Consider the following 22,209-nt stretch of genomic DNA (forward strand, 5'->3'; position numbering starts at 1 on the left):
TACTGAAATTGTCAATACCTATCAACTGTGGATGGTTATAGAAAGGTCACTGTTTCCGAACACAGTGGTCCTCCGCCTTGTAATGCTCTCAACCAACAACATGATGTCAATACCTGTATAAACGGTAGATACTGGTATTATGATGACTGAAAAGTTGGGATCCAGAAAGATGGTAGCAACGTGGTAGAAGGGTCTCTTCAACGCCAGGCGATAGCATAGGTCATGCGATGAATAAGAGACTGCAGCCGCTTGGGTTACTGGAGCGACGGTTCGGATCCGGGAGCATACATGCAGACGCATGCAGAGCTACAGGACTGGAAAGTGGAAGTCAAGGTGACGGCTGAGCTACTAGACATTTCTACCTGGACACCACCAGTATTATCATAGTCCTTGTTTCATACAAGCATAGTCCATCTACAAAGAACAATGTAGAACTAGTTTACTACATGTCGTACACCATGGTAGTTGGTACAGGGCGGGTCAAGGGTTATTCTCAGAACACTCAAGCATACATGTACATGTACATGTAGGTCTGATAATCCGTGTATTAATGACTAATGAGTGATGTACGGAAGGTCATACAGTACTCATGCTCCTACAACGTCATAAGTAGATCCACATACATATACATGTACATGTACATGTACGTAGGCTCATACTCTTACCAGCCAACACTACATCGCAATATTATTATTATGATACACGACTCTGTTTGGGACGCTGTAAAGCCAAACTATTTGTTTAAGGAGAAAGGGTAATGGAGGTGTGGTCTACCATAACGACATGTTCCCATCATCAACCGTCCATCCTTCCGGAAAGCCATCCAAACAGCGTCGTGTGTATTCTCTTAGTCACTCTATCACACCTGATAGTACTTATTACAGACAATGTGGGCGTATGTTAGTAGTAGCCTGGAAGGACCTGAACACGACACAGTAATAACATTATTATCATGATTGTACATTGTACATGCAACTCATACAGCTCGTTGTTCTTGGCACGAGTGCATTGGGGTCCTTGCCGTGTTAGGCAGCGGCAGCACGATTTAGTCACCATTGGCATTGAAGATTCTAAATTTGTTCAAGGTGTTCTTAAAAGTATCTACATGTACATGCATGTGCCCGTACTTGTGTCACACAAGACAGGATATAGGATATGGCTTTATGGCGGTACGTGGCAAGGCAGTGGACACAGTGCACAGCCGATCACAGTATTGCGACAGATGAAACCTCCAGGCTAACCAGGCCAGCAAAGGACAAAAGAAGAGGCTACAAATGCTCCCAGTTCTACACAAGCCTATGGCGATTTGCACACCATACCAGTTAACACTCACACGTAATCAGCTTTATCTACTCACAACCACTAAAGCTTACCCTCAACCTCTAGTACAATGTACCGGTATATTCTAGTCTAGACTCAACCCCCTCCCCTCCCCTCCCCCCCCCCCCCCCCCGCCAGACACACACAACAGCCTTACACAGAATGCCAGCGGCCTACCCAGTTGTGTATACAATGTACTGAACTGTACACCCAGTAAAGCACTGCAGCCATGTATTGTAGACGACATGACTACATTTAGACTGTACATTTGTATGTGGGCTGGAGGTTAAACAAGTAGACGGGAACAACGGAGGGGGATAGTTGGAACGACATGATCCCAGGAATCGACACAACTTAAGTGCTTCAGCATGATGCTATGTCCGAATAGGGAAGCACCCCTGCGGTGAACTCAGCCCAGAAAGGGAAAAAACAAGCACGGCCCCATATCAACTCTATTCCAGCGACGGTGTCCATCCCGATGCTTCCAGTTCGAGTGGCCTATCAATGTGTTAATCTCATCTGCCCTAAAGAGTGGCCATCTTCACGGACTTAAGGTCATGTACATGTAGCACTTAATACAATAGTGTCCAGTTCGGACCCACCACGATCCCAGCACTGCTGTCATAATCAGCTCACTTGCCAGGCATTCCTGGACTTCTCTTTGTGCCACATCTCCCCATGATCAAGTGACCTTGTTGTAGTCTAGTGCTGTCATAAGTATGGTCTCTTGGGTCTTGGCCTCTACAACAGAAGTATTTTGTAACAGTGATTGTGCTTGCACCAGCATGGAATGGGTAGGATAGGGGCAAACTGCATGCCATTGCCAAAGCGATGTTTGTCACATAAACATACATGTACGCTAGACGTCACTGATTTCCAGCCGCCAAACAACACGTCATGATTCTGTAGACTTACTATTGTATTACTCAATACGCAATCACGTGTTAATGCAATGTTACGTAGATACATGTAGCATGGAAGTTTTGGTGTGGTTCTACTACTAAGGATCACGTGATCTGGAAAGCACAGTGTGATGTGACCTTGAAGACAGTACAATATACCCCGTTATAATTCCGTGGCTGTTCATAGAGACCAAGAGTGCTGAGCACATGAACTGGAAGAGCATCATCATCACCATGACTGTGTACATGTGTATTGACAGTACCCCCCACCCCACCCAATCCAAGGGTCGTCCAAAACGCGAACACAATACACTAGACCACACTGTCACTATACACGTCCACAATCACGCCCTCTGACGTTGATGCCTTGTCGCCGATTATGCTGTTCACTAGACTTTCACAATACCGGTATTTCGACACTTAATCTGGAACGACTTTGCTACAGGTAGACACGACACACTGTCGCACACACTATAGCTAGAAGTGGCACACATTTCTCGCCCGAAAGATAGGGCATCCATTCACGGAAACCACTTGTTCGAACCTTGAATAAAAGCAAACTTTGCTCATTTCCTGCATACCTCGCAGATAGCATTTCCCATTTCATACGCCATAAGCACCTGCTTCCCGCTCATCAACGCATGGGGTGGAAACACCAGTCAGGGAACCGGACACGGATGTTCGTCATTCACCCTTTCGCCACTTCTGAGATCCAGAGAGAAGATTGATCATGCACGAGGCATGTACATGTAAACGGTAGGTATTAGGTGCAAGGTAGAACTGGTTTCCCACGGTACAGTTCCCTGCATGACCGGGATGGACTTAAGAGTACATGGACACTATGGAAGACGAATAAGAAGGTAGCGGATTTGATGACCGTGATCACGGAACCGGAACAACTACTCTATGTGTCAACTGAAACAGATGACAGGTCATTGAACAGGCAGGCTCCAGGATGAGCGAACGAATGCAGTTTGTCGCCGACAACAAAGATGAAACAACGACCGTCTAACTTCAGTCTCGATGGGACGGAAACGCAGGGTCAGTGACGTGGCATTCAGAGATTCAATCATGGGTGAAAATAGACAACGTATCATTCCCTCAACTAGTGAATACGTATCAACTATCAAAAGTTCAAAACGACTATTACAATGTATGTCTAGTCTACGAAGACTTTGATGTAGCACAGTACAATCCCGAACAATCCCGATGCAATCTGGCAGACCAAAGGTAGTCATGACTCATGTACATTTCCTACTATGACGGATTGCACAGTTTGGCACGGCTTCTGAAAAGTGAAGGCAGAAGCCGGGCAAAGGACGAACCCAGCTGAGCACAGTCACTGTGGATTGCATGATAGGAAAACGAGCAGAAACCAGCATTGCGACATGTCGGAGACCAGCAAGCCAAACAAGACACAGATTCCGGCAGGTCAGTGGCTAGGCTCTCAGGCCACGGTGCAGCTGTGGGGAAACTTCCAGAGATCAGGCACAGAGCACAACCGGTACATACCAGTACACACCGGTACATACCAGTACACACCAGTACATACCAGTACACACCGGTACATACCAGTACTCACCAGTACACACCGGTACATACAGTACCACCCTCACGGTCCGGTCCGTGATGGAGAACAAAGGAAGAGAGTGACACAGTAGGTGATTTCCACTGGCAGGGTGGCAACCGTGGCATTCATCTCTGCGGTCCAGGACACATTCATCCGCAGCTGATTACTCATACGTGTCTGTCCATCACGCTTCCTGTCAACTGAACTGGCTTGTGAGTAACTGCAATATTACCTCATGCCATGATCACTGTCAAGACCTCGCTGGACAGGTTACAGGTCAGAAGTCATACGAAGTGACGAGTTGCTTCCTCATGTACACAGACATGATGTGGCCGTGGGCGCCCTTCTCGAACATTCCCTTGTCAAAGCCAAAGGTCGGTGCTAGTTACGCAGCATGACCTTCACCAGCAATGACATGCTTTCGAGTCTCAAGACTCGTGACTTCAAGTACGAAAATTACAACTCTATCATGCTGACGAAAGTCCACAAAGGAGAAGGGTCTCGAAACACACACGTAGATCTACGAGTAAAGTGTTAGTAGACTCATATCGTCGATTGCTGTTGCGTCCGGGACTACACTACTACAAGTATAGGGAGTATGACGACAGCACCTACTACAGTCTGTACACGCTCAGCACCTGATTTTACAACTGCAATTACAACTGCTCATTATCACCTGATTGGACACTTCTCTTCTCGATCGAGATAGAGTACAAGGTAGAGCTGGACAAAAGCGTGATGAGCATGATATGAGCTCATAGCTGCGCGAGAATCGTGTGGAACTTACTTTGAAAATCACCAGTAAACAGTGTCAGTCTCAAGTGCTGCCTATGAGAAGCAACGCTTCTTCCTACCCATGCACATGTGTATATCAGCGACAAGCAGCACACGTTCCGGACACGACTCCTAGTACTGTGGCTGTAAGTGCATGTACATGTATGTGCATCTTGCCCCCCCCCCCCCCCCCTCTGCAAATCCGCTGATCTGAAGGTACTACTACGTAGATCGAGCAGCCTGTAGCACTGTAGCACTGTGTATTGGTGGAGTATACGTTCCGCGGAAACACTCCATAACACTTGAGGCAAGGCTAGTAGAAGAGGACACTTGGGGACACTTGGGGCCACTAGTGGTTGGAGAAGTTGAAGTAGCTGGATCCCATGTAGCAGGCATGGGTGAAGACAAATACACTTGAGAAGCATGAAACAAGTCAAACCTGTCCACACAAACACTAACCACAACAACAGAGATGTGCAGTTTAGTATACCGGCCAGGATGAGCGTGTACGGCAGATTGTACTGTCCAAAACGTGAGTGGATAATTATTGTCATGTACTGCGCCAAATGTCAAAGACCTCAGGCAGTGAGCACTCCAAGTGAAGAAGAGGTCAGCACTGCATTATCTCTTTACACGCGCGCGCACTACATGTACATGTACATTGTACACACAAAGAAGTGGGCGTGCCTGTACTGATGAGTGCAGTGATGATAATGAACTTCCCCTTCCAGAAAACAACTAAGCCCAAGCTCCAGTGAGGGGAGCAACGCCCTTCCAGAAAACAACTAAGCCCAAGCTCCAGTGAGGGGAGCAACCCCCTTCCAGAAAACAACTAAGCCCAAGCTCCAGTGAGGGGAGCAACCCCCTTCCAGAAAACAACTAAGCCCAAGCTCCAGTGAGGGGAGCAACCCCCTTCCAGAAAACAACTAAGCCCAAGCTCCAGTGAGGGGAGCAACCCCCTTCCAGAAAACATTTAAGCCCAAGCTCCAGTGAGGGGAGCAACCCCCTTCTAGAAAACAATTAAGCCCAAGCTCCAGGAGGGGAGCAACCCCCTTCCAGAAAACAACTAAGCCCAAGCTCCAGTGAGGGGAGCAACCCCCTTCCAGAAAACAACTAGAAGTACAGTACCGGTACATGTACGTATTGTACGTGTACGGTGAGTCACATTATCCTGTGCGATTCTGCAGTCAACCCGTCACCTTTCACTTCAGATTCACTCCGTGCATAACATACGCGAGCGAACAGCCTGCAACTACATGTACTTCAGGATTGTACAAGATGACCTTGGGTTAATTTAAGATCAGTGGATGGATTACGCTACATAAACATTACTGTCGGAGCGAACGTCCGGGATTTTCAAAGGTAGGGAACACAGTGTCAGAGGGTCAACGTTCCACGAATCCAGTGCTTCTGCTGCTGCTGGGGCAGCAAAAGTACGTGATTTCCAGCACTGAAGTACAGCTGTAGCCCGAGATGCAGGGACTGTCTTTCATTGCTATCCTTGTGTACTCTCTACACAAGGTCAGGGCTGCAGAAACGACGCGGAGTAAAGGTGACAGTCGATTTATATCGACGAGTTCCCAGGCAGAAACACAGAGCCAAGGAATGAACACATCGCCGCGGCACAGTGAACATTGGTGATCCTCCAGGAAGATGTAGGCTGACAGTAGTAACTTAGAGCAAGGGAAGTGCTAACAAAGGCCAATAGCATCCACTCATCCATAATGCAAAGGTCAGAGTTTCCGCCGAACGTGAGAAAGCCCCAACTGAGTGGAGTATCCGCATTGCAAGAGGTGAAATCGAGTCCCTAGAGATCTAACAACAACGCTATCTAACGTTGCACCTTTACCAAGGTATTCGTCTCTAGCTGTTGCCGTTTGACTGTACAGTCAGTGTGGTCGGAGCAGGGGGCAAGCGTAAAGGTCGGGGTAGTCGCCCTTCCACCTGCAAAGTGGCGGCATTGTATATCTGTAGGGTTATGCAGAAAGTAAGGACGGCTTCTTCAGGCCCCGACAGGATACAGGATTTCCTGAGGAATCGTTGCCTGCTTTGCGACCATGCATAGCGATTCTACCAACATCACAGGACAGGGGGTAGCTCGCACACTGGTACCAACGCCAGTCATTTGGCTTGCTGATGATCACATCTCTCATCTCACAACTTCCTCCATTATCAGCTTAGAGGAAGAGTACTAGGTATCCATTGTCACTATCCAATCGCCAGAGCCAATAGGGTATTCTGAAGGATCTGGGTCGGGGACATGACGGGATGAACGCTGCATGTGCCAACGCAAATTTTCAACTTGAAGCACTTGGGAAAGCTCCAAGCTACACATCTCACATGACCGCAGACCACAGCAGCTGTACATCAGATACGGCCAAGGATCCGAGAAAAGGGCAACGGTCTCTGAATACCAGTTATGGGAGTAGTCAACAGTGCCGCTGAGACAGTGAGAGGACAAAGAACAAAAGAAGATTCTAGGATATAGTAAAACCAGATCCTGGACGTGAGGTGGTCGTGTGTCAACAATTCTGTTCTGTCGAAGCACTTGGGAAGTTCTAAGCTACACATCTCACACTAGTGGCCACAGACGATAGCAGATGTACATGTACATCAGTGATGGCCAAGGATCCAAGCAGAGGGCAAGGGTCTTGGAATAGGCAACAGGAACACAGAGACAGTGAGAGAACGAAGGACAAAAGAAGATGCCAGGATATTTTAAATGTAAAACCAGATCCTGGACGTGAGGTAGTCGCAGGAAGGTCAGTGCAGCGGATAGAGAATGGCATGCGGACTTACGGGCAGAAGGAATTAGGGGGTCACACTGCTCATCATCGGGCGATTGATAAGTAGGATGTCTACTCAAAGTCTACGTGTATAGACAAGAATGCATACGTCAGACAAGCGGAACTAGCGCTGAAAGTTTCACCAGATCCACCAGTGAAAGTAACACGTTAGTTATGGCAAAAGCGAACAAACAGTACATGTGGTTTTGTGCGTATACACCACCTGACACTGGTACAGCTAGACGAACTGCCAAGTGCCAACATACCATCGATAATACCTCAGTCACGAGTACATCTACAAGGGACGTGGATCATGCTGGACAGCTTTAGGACTACAGGGGACCGCACCCGAACGAGAGCAAGACACACCCAGTGTCCATGGGTCTGTAACGGGCTTTAAGTTAAGGAAAGGTTGATGTAACGTTAGTTCCCAGGGAAGATATGTTTACCTGGCCAGGACATGCGAAACGATGAAAGAATCCGAGTAAAGAGACAAAGTGCAGTGGATCTCTGTATACTTGAAACTCAGCGTCCTGGCCACCAGGAAACAATCTAGATTTGGAACAATCACGCGTCAGCACGGACCGGGCACGACACAGTGATCAACAATCGATACACGCCACTTGGCCCTGCATAGCACTGTTGTTGTGTTATTGGCACAGACTTAGTGCTATGGGTTTGTGGATTGTTCAGAACTCAAAGCAAACATGTACATACACACTGATTTGCAACGGTCCTCGATCTTCGCCCATACAATCACGTACACGTCTGGACTAGAGCCAAGTGAAGTGCAGGGGTGCAATCTTCATTTTCCTAGTCTGCCAAGTACGTGTACGTTAGTTTCACCAGACACGCCAGTGTCCGGTAGGCTGTAAGACTGTGCTGTATACGTTATCAGTCCATATCCGTACGCTGTGTAGTTAACTAATGTTTACAGTCACGTGACGGATATATCATATACATGATGTATTGTAACCGTAAGTGGTGATTTTCTCAACATTGGGTCCTGGAAAACACTGCTGTAGCACTGACGAAGCCCATTGTATGGTGAAACTCTGCGTTTGTCAGTGCATGTTGTAACCAGGTGGTGCACAGTGTCGAGCTGATATTTACACACTGCCACTGGTTAAGTGATACACTCACAACAAAATTACATCCTCATGCTCAACACTCGTACACTGGAAAGCAGATACTAACTACATGACTGTACATGTACTGTATTCATTGTAAAATGAACAAACGCACACATTCCAGTGATTCCACACATTGGCCAAGAAATTCCACTGAACAAAACAGTTAGGACATCTTTTCACAGCACAGTGTCAGTCTGTGTTGATGAACTGAATAGCGGGTGTTTGCATAGGCCTTGCAACCAAAGTGAAATCCGTGACTGGCACAAGTGACTCACAAACTGTGACGTAACAAGTCGCTTTTCATCATATCGGGTTACAAACTCCGGAGCATATTTCTACCATAAATGGCCTTGGAATGGCGGAAATGTGCAAGGAGGAAGCCTTGGTTTGCAATGTCTCACCTCACCATCAAACGCACACTGGCAAAACTCACACGTAAACAGGGTATTACCAGAGTGCCATTGCGAAACAGAACTAACCAAACGTTCAAGGCACAGCCCATGGCACCACTCAACATGTTGTGGCTCTCTAGCTCAGGCAGTTCTTCCGTTTCAGCCACAATAGATCCAGTGCCATACCGACACGTCTAACGACCTGGCGATGTGAGAACGCACAAGCTCCGCTCTCATTCCAGCACAATGGCGCAGTCGATGATGTCCTTACTCGTACCGGTACGTTGAAGAGAGGAGGACATCAGGGACAGGAACATCAGATTCCCAAACTGCACTATTGTACAATGTACATGTAATTGTTATAGCGGTGATTGAAGTGTAAGAAGTGTTTGTAACATTCCTGGTAAGTAGACAACCAGCACGTCATGACACTGGCACCAGGACTCCCCACACTGTAGTCTGCAGACAGTGCATGCAGACTGCAGTGTAGTAGTAGTGTAGTGTAACTCTGGGACTGGTACCAATACTACCAATGCCATGCCAATGGCAATGGCAATGGCAATGAAGTCACAACACAGTATTGTACACACACACACACACACACACACACACACACACACACACACACACACACACACACACACACACCGACAGTGCACACATTGTGATCGCCATCCATTCTAATTTCTAAACGTAAACACACAGGATTGATCTACAGACACAGTAGTAGCACTTGGCAGCCCGACATCCCTGCTGCAATTCACGTTCTCTACTACAGGTGTTTAGAATAGTCGCAAGCCACCAAACCAGTAAACATCTACATGTATTCAGGTTTGTTATTGCCTAGCTACAGGGTCCGAAATTCCATGGAAATAACGAAGAATTTGGAGGACCAGGGAGACAGCTACCAAGGGATTTTCCGGTGCTTTCGCTTCGAAGACACAGCTCTTGCGGGCCAGAAGACAGATAACATCAAATGCTCGTGGAAGTCTTTCCAATGAATCTACTGATGAAGGCATTCACGAGACAAGACCTGCTTGATCGTCAAACGGTCTACGAACCTCTCGACGCTCAGGCAACCTGCTGTCAGTCCTTTCAGCAATCACAGAATAGAATCATTACTAGGAAGGTTATAGATAGAATAGAATGGAAAATCAAAATCGCGGCGCCAACAGCCATGCCTTCACACGATGCAAAGCATTCGTCAGCGAAGTACATGTACATGTAGTCGGGTGTGCATCTTAGTTCACTGGCATGCAAGCGTTCATCGGAGTCGTAATGTGAACATTTCTTTCTTGGTGAAGACCATCACTGGTCGACGTCAATGAAGAAGCCCTGAGATCACACCTTCTTTGGAAGAGAACCCGGCCAGAAGGCCAGGACGTGCGTCCACAACATCGTGGTGGTGACTCGTGATCGAAGTCTCTGGAAGTACAGACAATCTGACAGCCCAAATGGATGATGTCAAAACCTGTGTGTGTGTTGACTTGAGAATCACAGTATCATTGCCTTAGCCTTGGGGACTGGGAGCACCAGTGCAGTGATAACGCATGAGTCATGTTTTATGGTTCTGTGTACAACACTGACACGTATTCCTTGGCCGTGTGAAACGACCTGGACACGGGATCTGGACACGGGACCTGGACACGGGATCTGGACACGGGATGGTTGATGCAATAATTCTCCACAATACGGGGACTTACGCAACACAACACAACACAACACGGGAACATAACCCGAGCATAACTCTGCCTGGCGGGGGCCAAGGACGGAGAGTATTAGTCACCTGTGAAGTAAGAGTAGGGCCGAAATGCCAAAGCCTCAACCATGCACTCAACACGCTAGGAAGAAGTAGACCTGAAAGTAACGCTGATCATACCCACTACATTCGTCCTTTCACTAATGCCTCTACTCCATCTGCATTCTGTAACAGGATCCGATGGACCCAAACACTCCACCCTCGTGTAGACGTACTTTGACCCCCGTGTAATGAAGATTGATGTAACGTAGTAACGAGCTGGCTGCTATCCATGCGCGAAACTCCTTACCCTCAAAACGGGAGGAGTGAGCTCTTAAAAAGTGAATGTGCTGGATCCGCCTCCGGGCAGGCAATTAGAGGAAAGAATTCCGTAAGTCGGAAATCGTCTCCACACTCTTACTAGAGCTGCATTGACCCGCACAGATAACAGACGGCCTGTCTGAATCTGATACTGAACACACGGTGCTATGGAAACAGCCTACAGAATACCCACAGAACACGGAAAGCAAGCAGCCACACTCTTCATCTCTATTTTTGAGATTCTAGCCATATGGTTGCTTAGACGAGAACTCGAGAAGGCAGGAATGACTGTATAATATCTGGTGAAGTAAGAATGCGTGTCAGCACACTGGGTACATCCTCTGGTGAAGTAAAATAAAACAAAACAACAACAACAACACCGTGACGCGGTGCTTGGAACCAGCTCTTCAGTCTCATGTCTCATGTTATTATTATTATTATTATTATGTGCTTGTTCGCGTAGACATCAGCATGGCCTGCAGCTGCATTAATGGGCATGCAAATCATGCAAACCAGCCAAAAATGTTCGCATAAGCCACTTCGAATAGATACAAAAGACCATAACAGTTTCAGAAAAAGAAGAAATATGCGAAAAGAAGACAAAAACTAGGGTGCATGTCTCATGTACATGCCTATAACACAGTCGGCACAACAGGAACAAGGAAGCGAAACACACGGCCATGGTCTAGGCATACATTGTATGGGTGGGGACTGGACCGGGAAGATGATACTCAATCTTCTCAGCGCCATTTCGATTCTACTGTCAGGACGGGCAACTCCACAGTGTGGATCGAAACTGACCGAGTCACAGTGAGTTTGCTCTGTCTTTGGAGAAATCTTTCCGCATTCGTCGGGGCATCCAAACCCCCTCATTAGTATTATTACGGTAACTGGATTGTCGCACTGGAATGCTGACTGGGGCCTGAGACTTGTTTCCTTCTATGCAATTCCTGCTGCCTGGGTGATGATGCATGATCAGACAACACTGTGCTGTCACTGGCACTGTTCTGACGTGTGAGGAATTGGTCATGCTAACACCCAGCAGAGCAGGCAGCAGGGAACGAAACAACAAAACAAGTGGCAGTAATAACTGTTAATGGTAACGGTAGTAGTAGTAGTAGTAGTAGTAGTAGTAGTAGTAGTAGTCACATCCTTTATTGCTGAACCCACAAATAATTGTGATACAAATTGTAAACCATCCGAGGAAGAAGAGAAAGCCATTAAAAATAAAAAATAAAACCAAAAAGGTTATTGTACCATGCCAAACGGCTATTATTAAGTCATGTACCAATTGTAATACATGACGTAGTATAGTAGTAGTAGTAGTAGTAGTAGTAGTAGTAGTAGTAGTAGTAGTAGTAGTAGTAGTAGTAGTAGTAGTAGTAGTAGTAGTAGTAGTAGTAGTAGTAGTAGTAGTAGTAGTAGTAGTAGTAGTAGTAGTAGTAGTAGTAGTAGTAGTAGTAGTAGTAGTAGTAGTAGTAGTAGTAGTAGTAGTAGTAGTAGTAGTAGTAGTAGTAGTAGTAGTAGTAGTAGTAGTAGTAGTAGTAGTAGTAGTAGTAGTAGTAGTAGTAGTAGTAGTAGTAGTAGTAGTAGTAGTAGTAGTAGTAGTAGTAGTAGTAGTAGTAGTAGTAGTAGTAGTAGTAGTAGTAGTAGTAGTAGTAGTAGTAGTAGTAGTAGTAGTAGTAGTAGTAGTAGTAGTAGTAGTAGTAGTAGTAGTAGTAGTAGTAGTAGTAGTAGTAGTAGTAGTAGTAGTAGTAGTAGTAGTAGTAGTAGTAGTAGTAGTAGTAGTAGTAGTAGTAGTAGTAGTAGTAGTAGTAGTAGTAGTAGTAGTAGTAGTAGTAGTAGTAGTAGTAGTAGTAGTAGTAGTAGTAGTAGTAGTAGTAGTAGTAGTAGAATTTATTATTTGACTAACGGTCACAGCACAACGCCCAATGGAGCGATACTAGAATACAGCAAGGAGGCCAAGGGGACACGATACTCTCCAATATTGTGCAATGTCACTGCTATCATCTGATGATCATGATACAGGTGAATCATGGTGAGCACATCAAAGGGAGCCTGACTGGGAGGACTTGAGAATGAACAACACACCAATGCAACAAAACAGTCACATGCCTAAACGTCAACACACTACAAGTTACAATCATGTAGAGCCAACATCAAAGTCAAGCCTTCAGAGAAGTCCAAACATCTCATCTCAAGACAAGAACATGTCGTGCTGGAGTACATGTACCATGGAGTACGGAAGACCATGAATCTTATTCATTTCTCTCCATTCACTGCTTTGCTAATGTCATCAGCAATTCCCCTCAGATGCCAAGTGCAAAGTGCGCAACCTGGTGAAGCGTTTAGCTTGCAATCAGGCAATACCGGAGTACAATGCAGTACAAAGTACGCTGAGGACCACACTACCACACTACCCGCCATCACTGCCCATCACTGCCCATCAGCCATTTGGTGAATCAGAATGACAGATCATGCATACGTCCAAGGACAGGTCTGTGACGTGGTCATATTGCGATGAAGTGGAGGACAATGAATCACTGTTTGGTGTTTACCTGAAATCTTGCACCAAGACTCACCAGTACATACTACATACTACATACATGTACATTGTGCTCTTGATTTTAGAAGCTACTACTGTTCTGTACAGTGTAGTGAAGTTAGTTACAACAATACACCTCTACGTTACACACTCAGAGAGAGAGAGAGAGAGAGAGAGAGAGAGAGAGAGAGATAGATAGAGAGAGAGAGAGAGAGAGAGAGAGAGAGAGAGATACATATAGAGAAAGAGAAAGAGAGAGAGAGAGAGAGAGAGAGAGAGAGAGAAAAAGAGAGAGAGAGAGAGAGAGAGAGAGAGAAAAAGAGAGAGAAAAAGAGAGAGAGAGAGAGAGAGAGAGAGAGAGAGAGAGAGAGAGAGAGAGAGAGAGAGAGAGAGAGAGAGAGAGAGAGAGAGAGAGAGAGAGAGAGAGAGAGTGCTCGGTGCACCTACATGTACAATGTACACTGTAGGATGTGTTTACACGTACAGAGAAAGAGAACTAAAGACAGTGTTGTTGCTGTAACTCCCAGTTTCACGCATTACCTATCATCAGACTGCATAGCAAGCAACATACCTGTAGGTACTGTACATACCAGAATGGCATGCTGGTCTCCGGTATTTTAAAAATAAGGAAGAAGTATTTCGAGAGACGGGGGTTCCAGTTTACATGAACACAGAAAGCACTAAGAAACACCGTCCAACGACAACAACTTGCTCAGCCACTCAGTTTAGCATCAAACGTAGGACAGTTGGGAATTGTAACGCCACTAGGACTTGTAGAGGGTTCCTTTCGTGCTACAGTGTACATCGTACGTGCTAATAACAACCACGCGAATTGCAATTAAACGTGCGCCTTGTCACAATTTGTGTACTTGTCACCTGTGCCCTGTGCTAATTTCTTGAACATTTTCTCTACAGGTGTGACCCATTCTCCGTTCTCAGACACTCTATGAGTTGAGATCAGGATACGGTATTTGCAGTCACAACTCCTGGTCCTCTCTAATAGCTGTTTCCGAAACAGAGGCTCTAATGACTTGGCAAGCGAGCAAACAAGAACCGTGCATCTGTCGCCACACAGCACTTCACGTCTTCAGTGCTGGAATGTCTCAGATGTAGCACATGGAATCTGAGTTTTAATCTACATGAACGTTGCGCCTCGGCCCAGTGGGAATGAACGCTGTGTTGGAGGACCATGCTGCATACCCCCACCAAAACACTGTGGATTCCAGTGGAGCAGCTGAACGTGGCCATGACACAGAGGAATACATTCCTCCTGATCCTTGCAACAACGAATGTCGCAACGTCCGCTACTGCCAAGGAGATAATGCACTGTCCAATGTACCATGATATGCATGGTGATGAAACACGCAAAACCTCTGACCTGTTGAGAATGGAGTAAAAGGGCGTGGATGGCGCCTGTCGCAAGTAAAGGTAACGACGCTTACGTATGCGCGTACTGTACAATCATGTAGGTGGTTCGTCCCTGATGTAGTTCGACTGCATGCCAGCATGGTGCTGGTCCACACGTCGCGGATCCACTGTACTGTATGTCCACGAAAGCACATTGTTTCACGAATGTTCCTAGTTATAGAACACAACAATACGCGCCATGAAGCCCATGACTACAGAGTACAGTCCGTAATGCCTGGTCGCCTGGTCGCCTGCAGTGTAGCGGTGTTACCTCGGTGATGGGTGATCTTGACACAGGGAGTACAATGTAAGTTCGGTCGGCTAGGAGCGGTGCACGCCCAGCACATGTAACTAACTTGTTACATGTCATAGGTGATCGTGTGTGCCAATAAAGGACTGAAGAGTGAGGTGCCTATCCGGACAACAACACGAAACACAGCTTGCGTCTGAAACATGCGGAGTGCCTCCGGCAGTGTCCAATGTGAACAGGGAACATTTGTCAAAGCAGGCAGGCTACATACTAGTACCTGAACGTACGTCCCACCCCATGGCCCATGTCCAAAGCTTGGTCATTTTCAAAGCCTAACACAACCTTTTGGCGTCTAAAACTGTGTGGGGTTGGCCCCCAGGCTACGTGCCCAGGAATCCAGCAGGACAAAGACAAGACGCCAAAAGGCCGGGTTAAATCGACGCAGTACAGATGTCGACTCGTCCAAACGAATAATAGTATAGTCATGTACACTATACTCCCACACGTTCTGAATTCTCCACAAGTACATTACAACGACGAGGAAAGGAAATAATATTAATTAATTGAAAATGTCATGTCGCAATTCTCTGTACAGCACACTGACAGCCTCACTGCCTCAGGCTTCAGGAGGTGGCCCACGCAGAGGTAACAGGTTGGACAGTGCGTGCTGGACCCCATCCCATCCCTGCCACAGTCACACGAACACATACTCATGCACCATGTAGCATTCATTAGTTCTTCCCCGTGGATAGAGTGTGACAAAGTGGAGTGAGTGAAGTGAGGCCTGGCCGGATGGTGGGCCGATGTGATTGGATCTCCAGTTTTCCCTCTTTCTCTTCATACCGCTACCGCTACACTTACAATATTTCTATACACTGTTTCATGATAGTTGTGTTCGTCTGAAGACAATGTGTACTGTAAGAAGGGATAACCCGATTCACATAACAAGCAGCAGTGCGCGTTTAGTGTGAAGTCCACAGCTGTTCTTGATTTCCATCGTAAACGCAGGTCAGTGTAGCACTGAAAGTCTGAATGCACTGGCTCGATGTTGTCAACAGAGGCATGCCTCTAAATCATTATTATTTTACTTTTTCACATCAACTACATGTACATGAACATGTACATTGTACATGTATGCGTGGTGTATCATTATTGCTACTTTGTAATAGCACCCGAGGGGCAGCGTGATCTATTCGTAACTATTGAGTATTGAGTATTGTATACAGGAATACTATGCACGGAAGTGTTAAAATCCGCCACAATCCATAAAGGCGTCAGTACAGAGTATGCGTATCCTATGCATTGTAGTGCATTCGCAGCTCACCTTTGCCTAAAACAGATGCCCTAACCATTCTAACGAAGAGATGCAGAAGTACATGTAACCAATTTCCTGCTCACATCACCGGCTCTAATACGCCGTAATGTGCCAAATCCACTTCTCTTTAAACAGCCTTTGGACAGCATGATTGTACTCCACGACACCACATCATATGCCTCGAACTGAATCAAATGTTTGCATGAATACGCACGCCTACTGGAATCAGGCATGCGTACAGTTATGCACATTATTCAGGATAAACAATAAACACCTTGGGAAGCCGTATACAGCACTAGCACCTCGCACGCCACAGTACTACATTGCATTTGTAGTACATGACTTTGTATATTCCTGGAGCATGAAATGAAATTCTCCAATTCCCTCAAAGGATAAAGGACCCCTGACCAGTGGCAAACTGGCAATCGTATGCGTGCCATCCGGCGTAAGGACCGCTTCAAAGTAGAAGAGTGGGAAGCTGGCGTGAGGCTGGGCTAGCCTGAGAAGGGATGGAGCATCAATACACGCATGTGGTTGAAGAGGAGACACTAACTTCTTGTGTGAGGGAACACTTGAGAACAATTATACATGTTCATGTATACCCGTCATGTCAAGAATGAGTTAGTGTGTTCCATGTGAGGACTCCCAGTGACTCCCATAGAGCCCCCATTGTCGTTGAAGTCGTGATGCAAAATGTAGTAGCAAGAAACCCAGGGAGCTCACCATAGGAGGATTCGTAACTTGCCAACTCTGATACCAAGAGTACATACTCTTGCTGATACTAGTAGTTTTCTCACACCGGCGGATCGGAGTAGAATACAACACGATATTGATAATACTACACTGTACAGACGTGGGGTAGGTCGGGGGAACTAATTACTTTTACAAATAAATTGTATCTCCCCAGGAGTAACAATACATTGTACATTGATAACACGGAGCTTTGCTGCACTATACACTTCATATCAAATCACCTTTCTTTACCGTCGTTGTCGTGGGCGGTATGTATACATGGATTCTAGTAACCAATGCTAGTTCCTATTACTGTACCGCCGAACGTCGGAAGCACTTATCAATAGAAGGAAAGATAGATCACAGCACAGATTGTAGGAAAGAATACATGCACTGTACAATGTAGATACGGACCTGATTGCATCAGAGAACACCCCATTTACACTAGCAGCGGATGTTAGTCCACTTCTCGTCCACGAATCATGGAATGACCGATGAATACACACAGGACATAATGTTACATGAAGTCTGTACACGTCTGTATACGTCTGTACACGTCTGTATACGTCTGTACACGTCTGTACACGTCTGTATACGTCTGTGCACGTCTGTATACGTCTGTGCACGTCTGTATACGTCTGTACACGTCTGTATACGTCTGTACACGTCTGTATACGTACATTTACATCAAGTACTGTATGTATATGTGAACAAGTAGTTAACAGCTGTCAATAGGTCGTCAAGCTAAATCGCTGCAGATCACATCGTCCCAAATCATTGCCATACACCGTACCAGACTCTTTCAATCGCAGAGTACAGTCCAGTACTGTAGTTCGATTCAGCGAAGTAGTTCCTGGGAAAGTATGTTGAATTTAAACTGAGTTCATACTTCTGCTTTAACGCAGATGTAACACTCTAAAGTCTATTTCATGAAATCCTCCTAGGAAGCCTCTTTGTGGCGGACAAGAACACTAGAACAAAACTGGGGACAAGCTGCATATGCAGCATATACAGTACATATGCAGCATATACAGTATATACCAGTACACAGCATACATGTATACAGTACATACCAGTACACAGCATACATGTATACAGTACATACCAGTACACAGCATACATGTATACAGCTGTAGCATAATGTACATGTAGCTCCACTGCTCTTGTTCTCTCCATTCGCAGGATTCGGGCTTGACCGTGGGGACATGGGACATTTTCAGTGCCTCTGAGCATACTGCTGAATACATACATGTACCCGTGTTGAAAGTTGACAGCTGAATAACAGTATGCACAGTGACAGCAAGGTTATGATGAGTTCGGGCTGCTTGACTGCATGCAGTCGTGCTGGGACATCACTTCACGGCCATGCGGTAAAATTGGTAAAGCAGGGCGAACAGGAATGGAAATAGGATTGCGAGACCGAACAAGCTTAGCCGGTCTTCACATACCCAATATGCGCACCAGTGACAAGTATTTATTTATTTTTTAAAGATTGCATCCGTTTCATCTCAGAACTACCAAGCCAGCTGAAGAACACAAGTATCATGTCGCAGCATCGTTTCCCGCAACACGTACCTGTATGCGACCATTCACGGACAGCCCGCGCCCATACTCGTCCAGATCAGATCAGAAAGCTATCAATTTATCTCACTAAGCGAATTTCAAAATTTAAAAAAACATCCGGCATAGATACCGCACTATTATAAGAAAAGCACACGCAATTGCAGTATGTCACGACCACAGTGGTATGTTTGCACTGTTATCGCAACGTTGAGCATACACGTACAGCTAAGCTAAACTCCAAGCAAGGACCGACATGGCTAGGGACATCCGCTGATAAAAAGTGGAGCATTACAGGCCGGAAAGTTCTGAAGTGCCCCCTGACTGCGAAGTGGGAGCATCAGCATAGGGGATTTCCCTAGGGTATAATGAAGAGAGAACATTATCCATCACCAATAAGAGATTGGCGATACGGGGTAGATGAGCTACGGTGCAGGCACTGGCTCCAGGGGCGTAGCCAGGATTGTGGCTGAGGGGGGTGCTCACTGGAAGTGTGGGCCTGCGCCCGAAGGCCGCGAAAATTGGGGGGGGGGGGTCCGGGGGCCCTCCCCCGGAAAATTTTTCGATATTGAGTGCCAAATCCTTCATTTTTGCATCTATTTCATTATTTTCCATTCCACCAATGATTCAATAAAAAGTCAGATAATCGTATGAAACGCACAGTACTTTGCTACAGAAGTTGGATGGTAAGAGATTGACAGGGTGTGGTTAGACCCAGAATATAATACAGACAATTGTTGAAATTTTTGAGGGGGGTGCTTGGGCACCCAAAGCACCCCCCCTGGCTACGCCACTGGGCTCAGCAGGCAAGGAACCCAACACTGCAGCTTACGTGGCTGTGACGGGACAACGGTTGATATGCTCCACCTGCGCGTGACAAGGACAGACTGCGTGGAAGCAGATGGCGTAGAGCATCGAACAGGCAGGACACGATCACTGCCTTTTCTTCTGCACTTTCTTGCTGGTGCCTGAGCTGGGTGAACCACGGCTCATGGATGAGGTGGCTCGCAGCAGAGACTTGAACAGCTGGAGCAACCTGTACAAAGAATACAGGAAAAAGTGAATAACAGGCACGTGCATGGAAGCACGCTGGGGGCCCAGCCATCGCATACTATGTCAATACTGTAGAATCATGCTGCCAGCATGTCAGATGATTACCACTGTGAACTCAGCTTGAGACACTGCTGACAGTTTCACAAGACTGGGATTGATTACAGCCACACAACAATTGTGTAGGCGATGACCTGCACAAAGTGAAAGTCAACGGCATGATTATCACCACGGCAAGGTTTTCTGACCAAAACTGACCATACATGTAGCAATGGATAGCACTTAGGTGTACACCGTACAGTGAATGGTGAGTTGCTGCTGGTCATGCTTCAACAGGAGATGTCCCTTCATTTAAAAATATTGGTCACATGCATAAATGGGTGTATGTTCGTTTTAACACAAGAGCTACACAAAGGAACGCAGGGCTTTTTGCTGTAACTCCGAGTTGTCATGGTAATAACCAATCATCAGACAACCTGATGTCTGCTGATTGGTTGTTACCACGGCAACTTTGTGTTATGACAAAAAGCCCTACGTTCCTTTGTGTATCTGGTGTGTACTACACTCTGGCCATCACGGACATTGAGCACTCTAGCAGGTCAAAGCACACTGCATCCATGTTTGTTTTTCAAAGGTTGCGCCCATAGCCACACTGTGAGAGGATGCTACACTGGGAGAACACTGCATACAATACATTGCACTCAAGTGCGAACATACGCACCAAATCGACATTGTCATTTTGAAACTCTGCAACACCTTACATGTACGCGGTCACAAAGACGCCGGTGAAGAGACCGGCAAAGCAGAACCAGAAGACGTGCACGGGCTGCGGCTTGGAGACTACCGGCGGACACTTTGCCACAGTCTGCAGACAACAAGAAACATTGTGCATACATGAAATACATGAAGTGCATATAACCATTCTACATGTGGTAAGTAAAATAATTTTTCTAAGAAATACATGAAAAGACAATCTGCGAGGAGACAATACTTTAAATTAAAGCTTTGAATAGAACGAAGGCCGCAGGCATCACCACACAACATGTAACTTGTTCGAAATGTAGGTGTACATGTATTGTTATTTATATACGGAATCGATTACTGGTCAGGGCCGGCGCCACTGGTACGGCTGGTATGGCCATAGCCACACCAGTTTTATCAATCCCAGCTTCACAGATTGTTCGTGTATGATCAATTAAGTGGAAATAACGACTTAACTATCCTCACTACTGAGTCGCCCTCCTAACCGATTCTTCGTGTCTTGTGAACTACTGTGCTAACTGCATACAATGGACTTGAACCTGTAGCTAGCGGTATGTATAGTGTATAGCCAGAACAACCAGGTGTGGTGCAGCATAGACCTAGAGGTGCATCGCTCCATGACACAAAATGGGGCTGGGGGGAAATGATCGGCCCTGCAGTCGACCTGGGGCCGTACCACCCCTCACTGAGGAGCTGGCTCCAGGGCCTGCTGTTCCGATCATCAGTGGAATGTACGAAACTAAGGGTAACCAATGAAAGAACTAAGTTCTAATTCACATCACAAAATACAATTCAAACACATACGTGCCAGCAGGCAAAGCTCACCGAACTCAGCTCAGAAACGGTCACTGGGTATGAGAACTCCACACCATCAGCACTGTGTGCATTGAAGGTCACCTTGCCCTGCGTCATGTGACACACACACCAGAGAAGAACACAAAGACAGTGTATATACATGTACATGTACGTACACACACACTGTCAATCGAGAGCACTGGCCTTTTCAATGCCTAAACTGATTTCTTGGCGTTACAGAGTTTGGTACCTTGATGGTGTACAGTCACATGCTTGTGCCTACATATTTGACACAGTACATACATGTACATACACGTACATAATTTGACCAGCTGCAGGGGGGGGGGGTATATTCTTCACAACAGCCCCCCCCCCCCCCGCCCTCTCCTTGACATCCTAGATCCGTCACTGAATTACGTTGCCAACCAGAAGACATCAATAAATCCACATACTAAGCTAGAGTACTTGTAATATCTAAAAAAAACTACACTGGTAACTTTTCGGCACAAGGATTTTGTTGGTTGTGCAAGCTACCATCAGCACATGCTCAAGCACAAATAAATTTCTATGCATAATTGCCACCTACCTTTTCATCTTGCCAGTCAAATTCCAAAGTGCCAAAGTTCTTCTTGAGAAGTTGTGGTGAAACCCTATACTTAGATTGCAGCACAAGCCTGTGTTGGGATAGTGTTAACAGAAAACAACGAAAAACAAACAAAATTACAAAACCATGAGGATGAAGAGGTACATTTTTTAGCGGTGGGCATATCTTCCTGGCAATCTGTGGATGAACTAGACCACTGAACAAGTAGACATGGTGGCACCTGGTTGCAAATGATGGGGTCACAGCTCGCAGC

At 46.2% G+C, this 22,209-nt stretch overlaps 1 protein-coding gene across 1 annotated transcript in view; it reads right to left on the minus strand.

Annotated features, from left to right (window-relative positions):
* Positions 1-19,310: 19,310 nt before the first annotated feature.
* LOC135817325 (uncharacterized) overlaps positions 19,311-22,209 on the minus strand; it is an 8,601-nt gene continuing 5,702 nt past the window's right edge. Inside the window, exons 5-8 of the mRNA XM_065330493.1 lie at positions 21,939-22,026; positions 21,383-21,460; positions 20,557-20,660; positions 19,311-19,781 (exon numbers count right to left, since the gene is read on the minus strand). Coding sequence (XP_065186565.1) covers positions 19,679-19,781; positions 20,557-20,660; positions 21,383-21,460; positions 21,939-22,026 — 373 coding nt within the window. The 3' untranslated portion in view covers positions 19,311-19,678. The remainder of the gene's footprint in view (positions 19,782-20,556; positions 20,661-21,382; positions 21,461-21,938; positions 22,027-22,209) is intronic.

The sequence above is a fragment of the Sycon ciliatum genome, chromosome 5 (genome assembly GCF_964019385.1).
Source record: "Sycon ciliatum chromosome 5, ocSycCili1.1, whole genome shotgun sequence".
Lineage (NCBI taxonomy): Eukaryota > Metazoa > Porifera > Calcarea > Leucosolenida > Sycettidae > Sycon > Sycon ciliatum.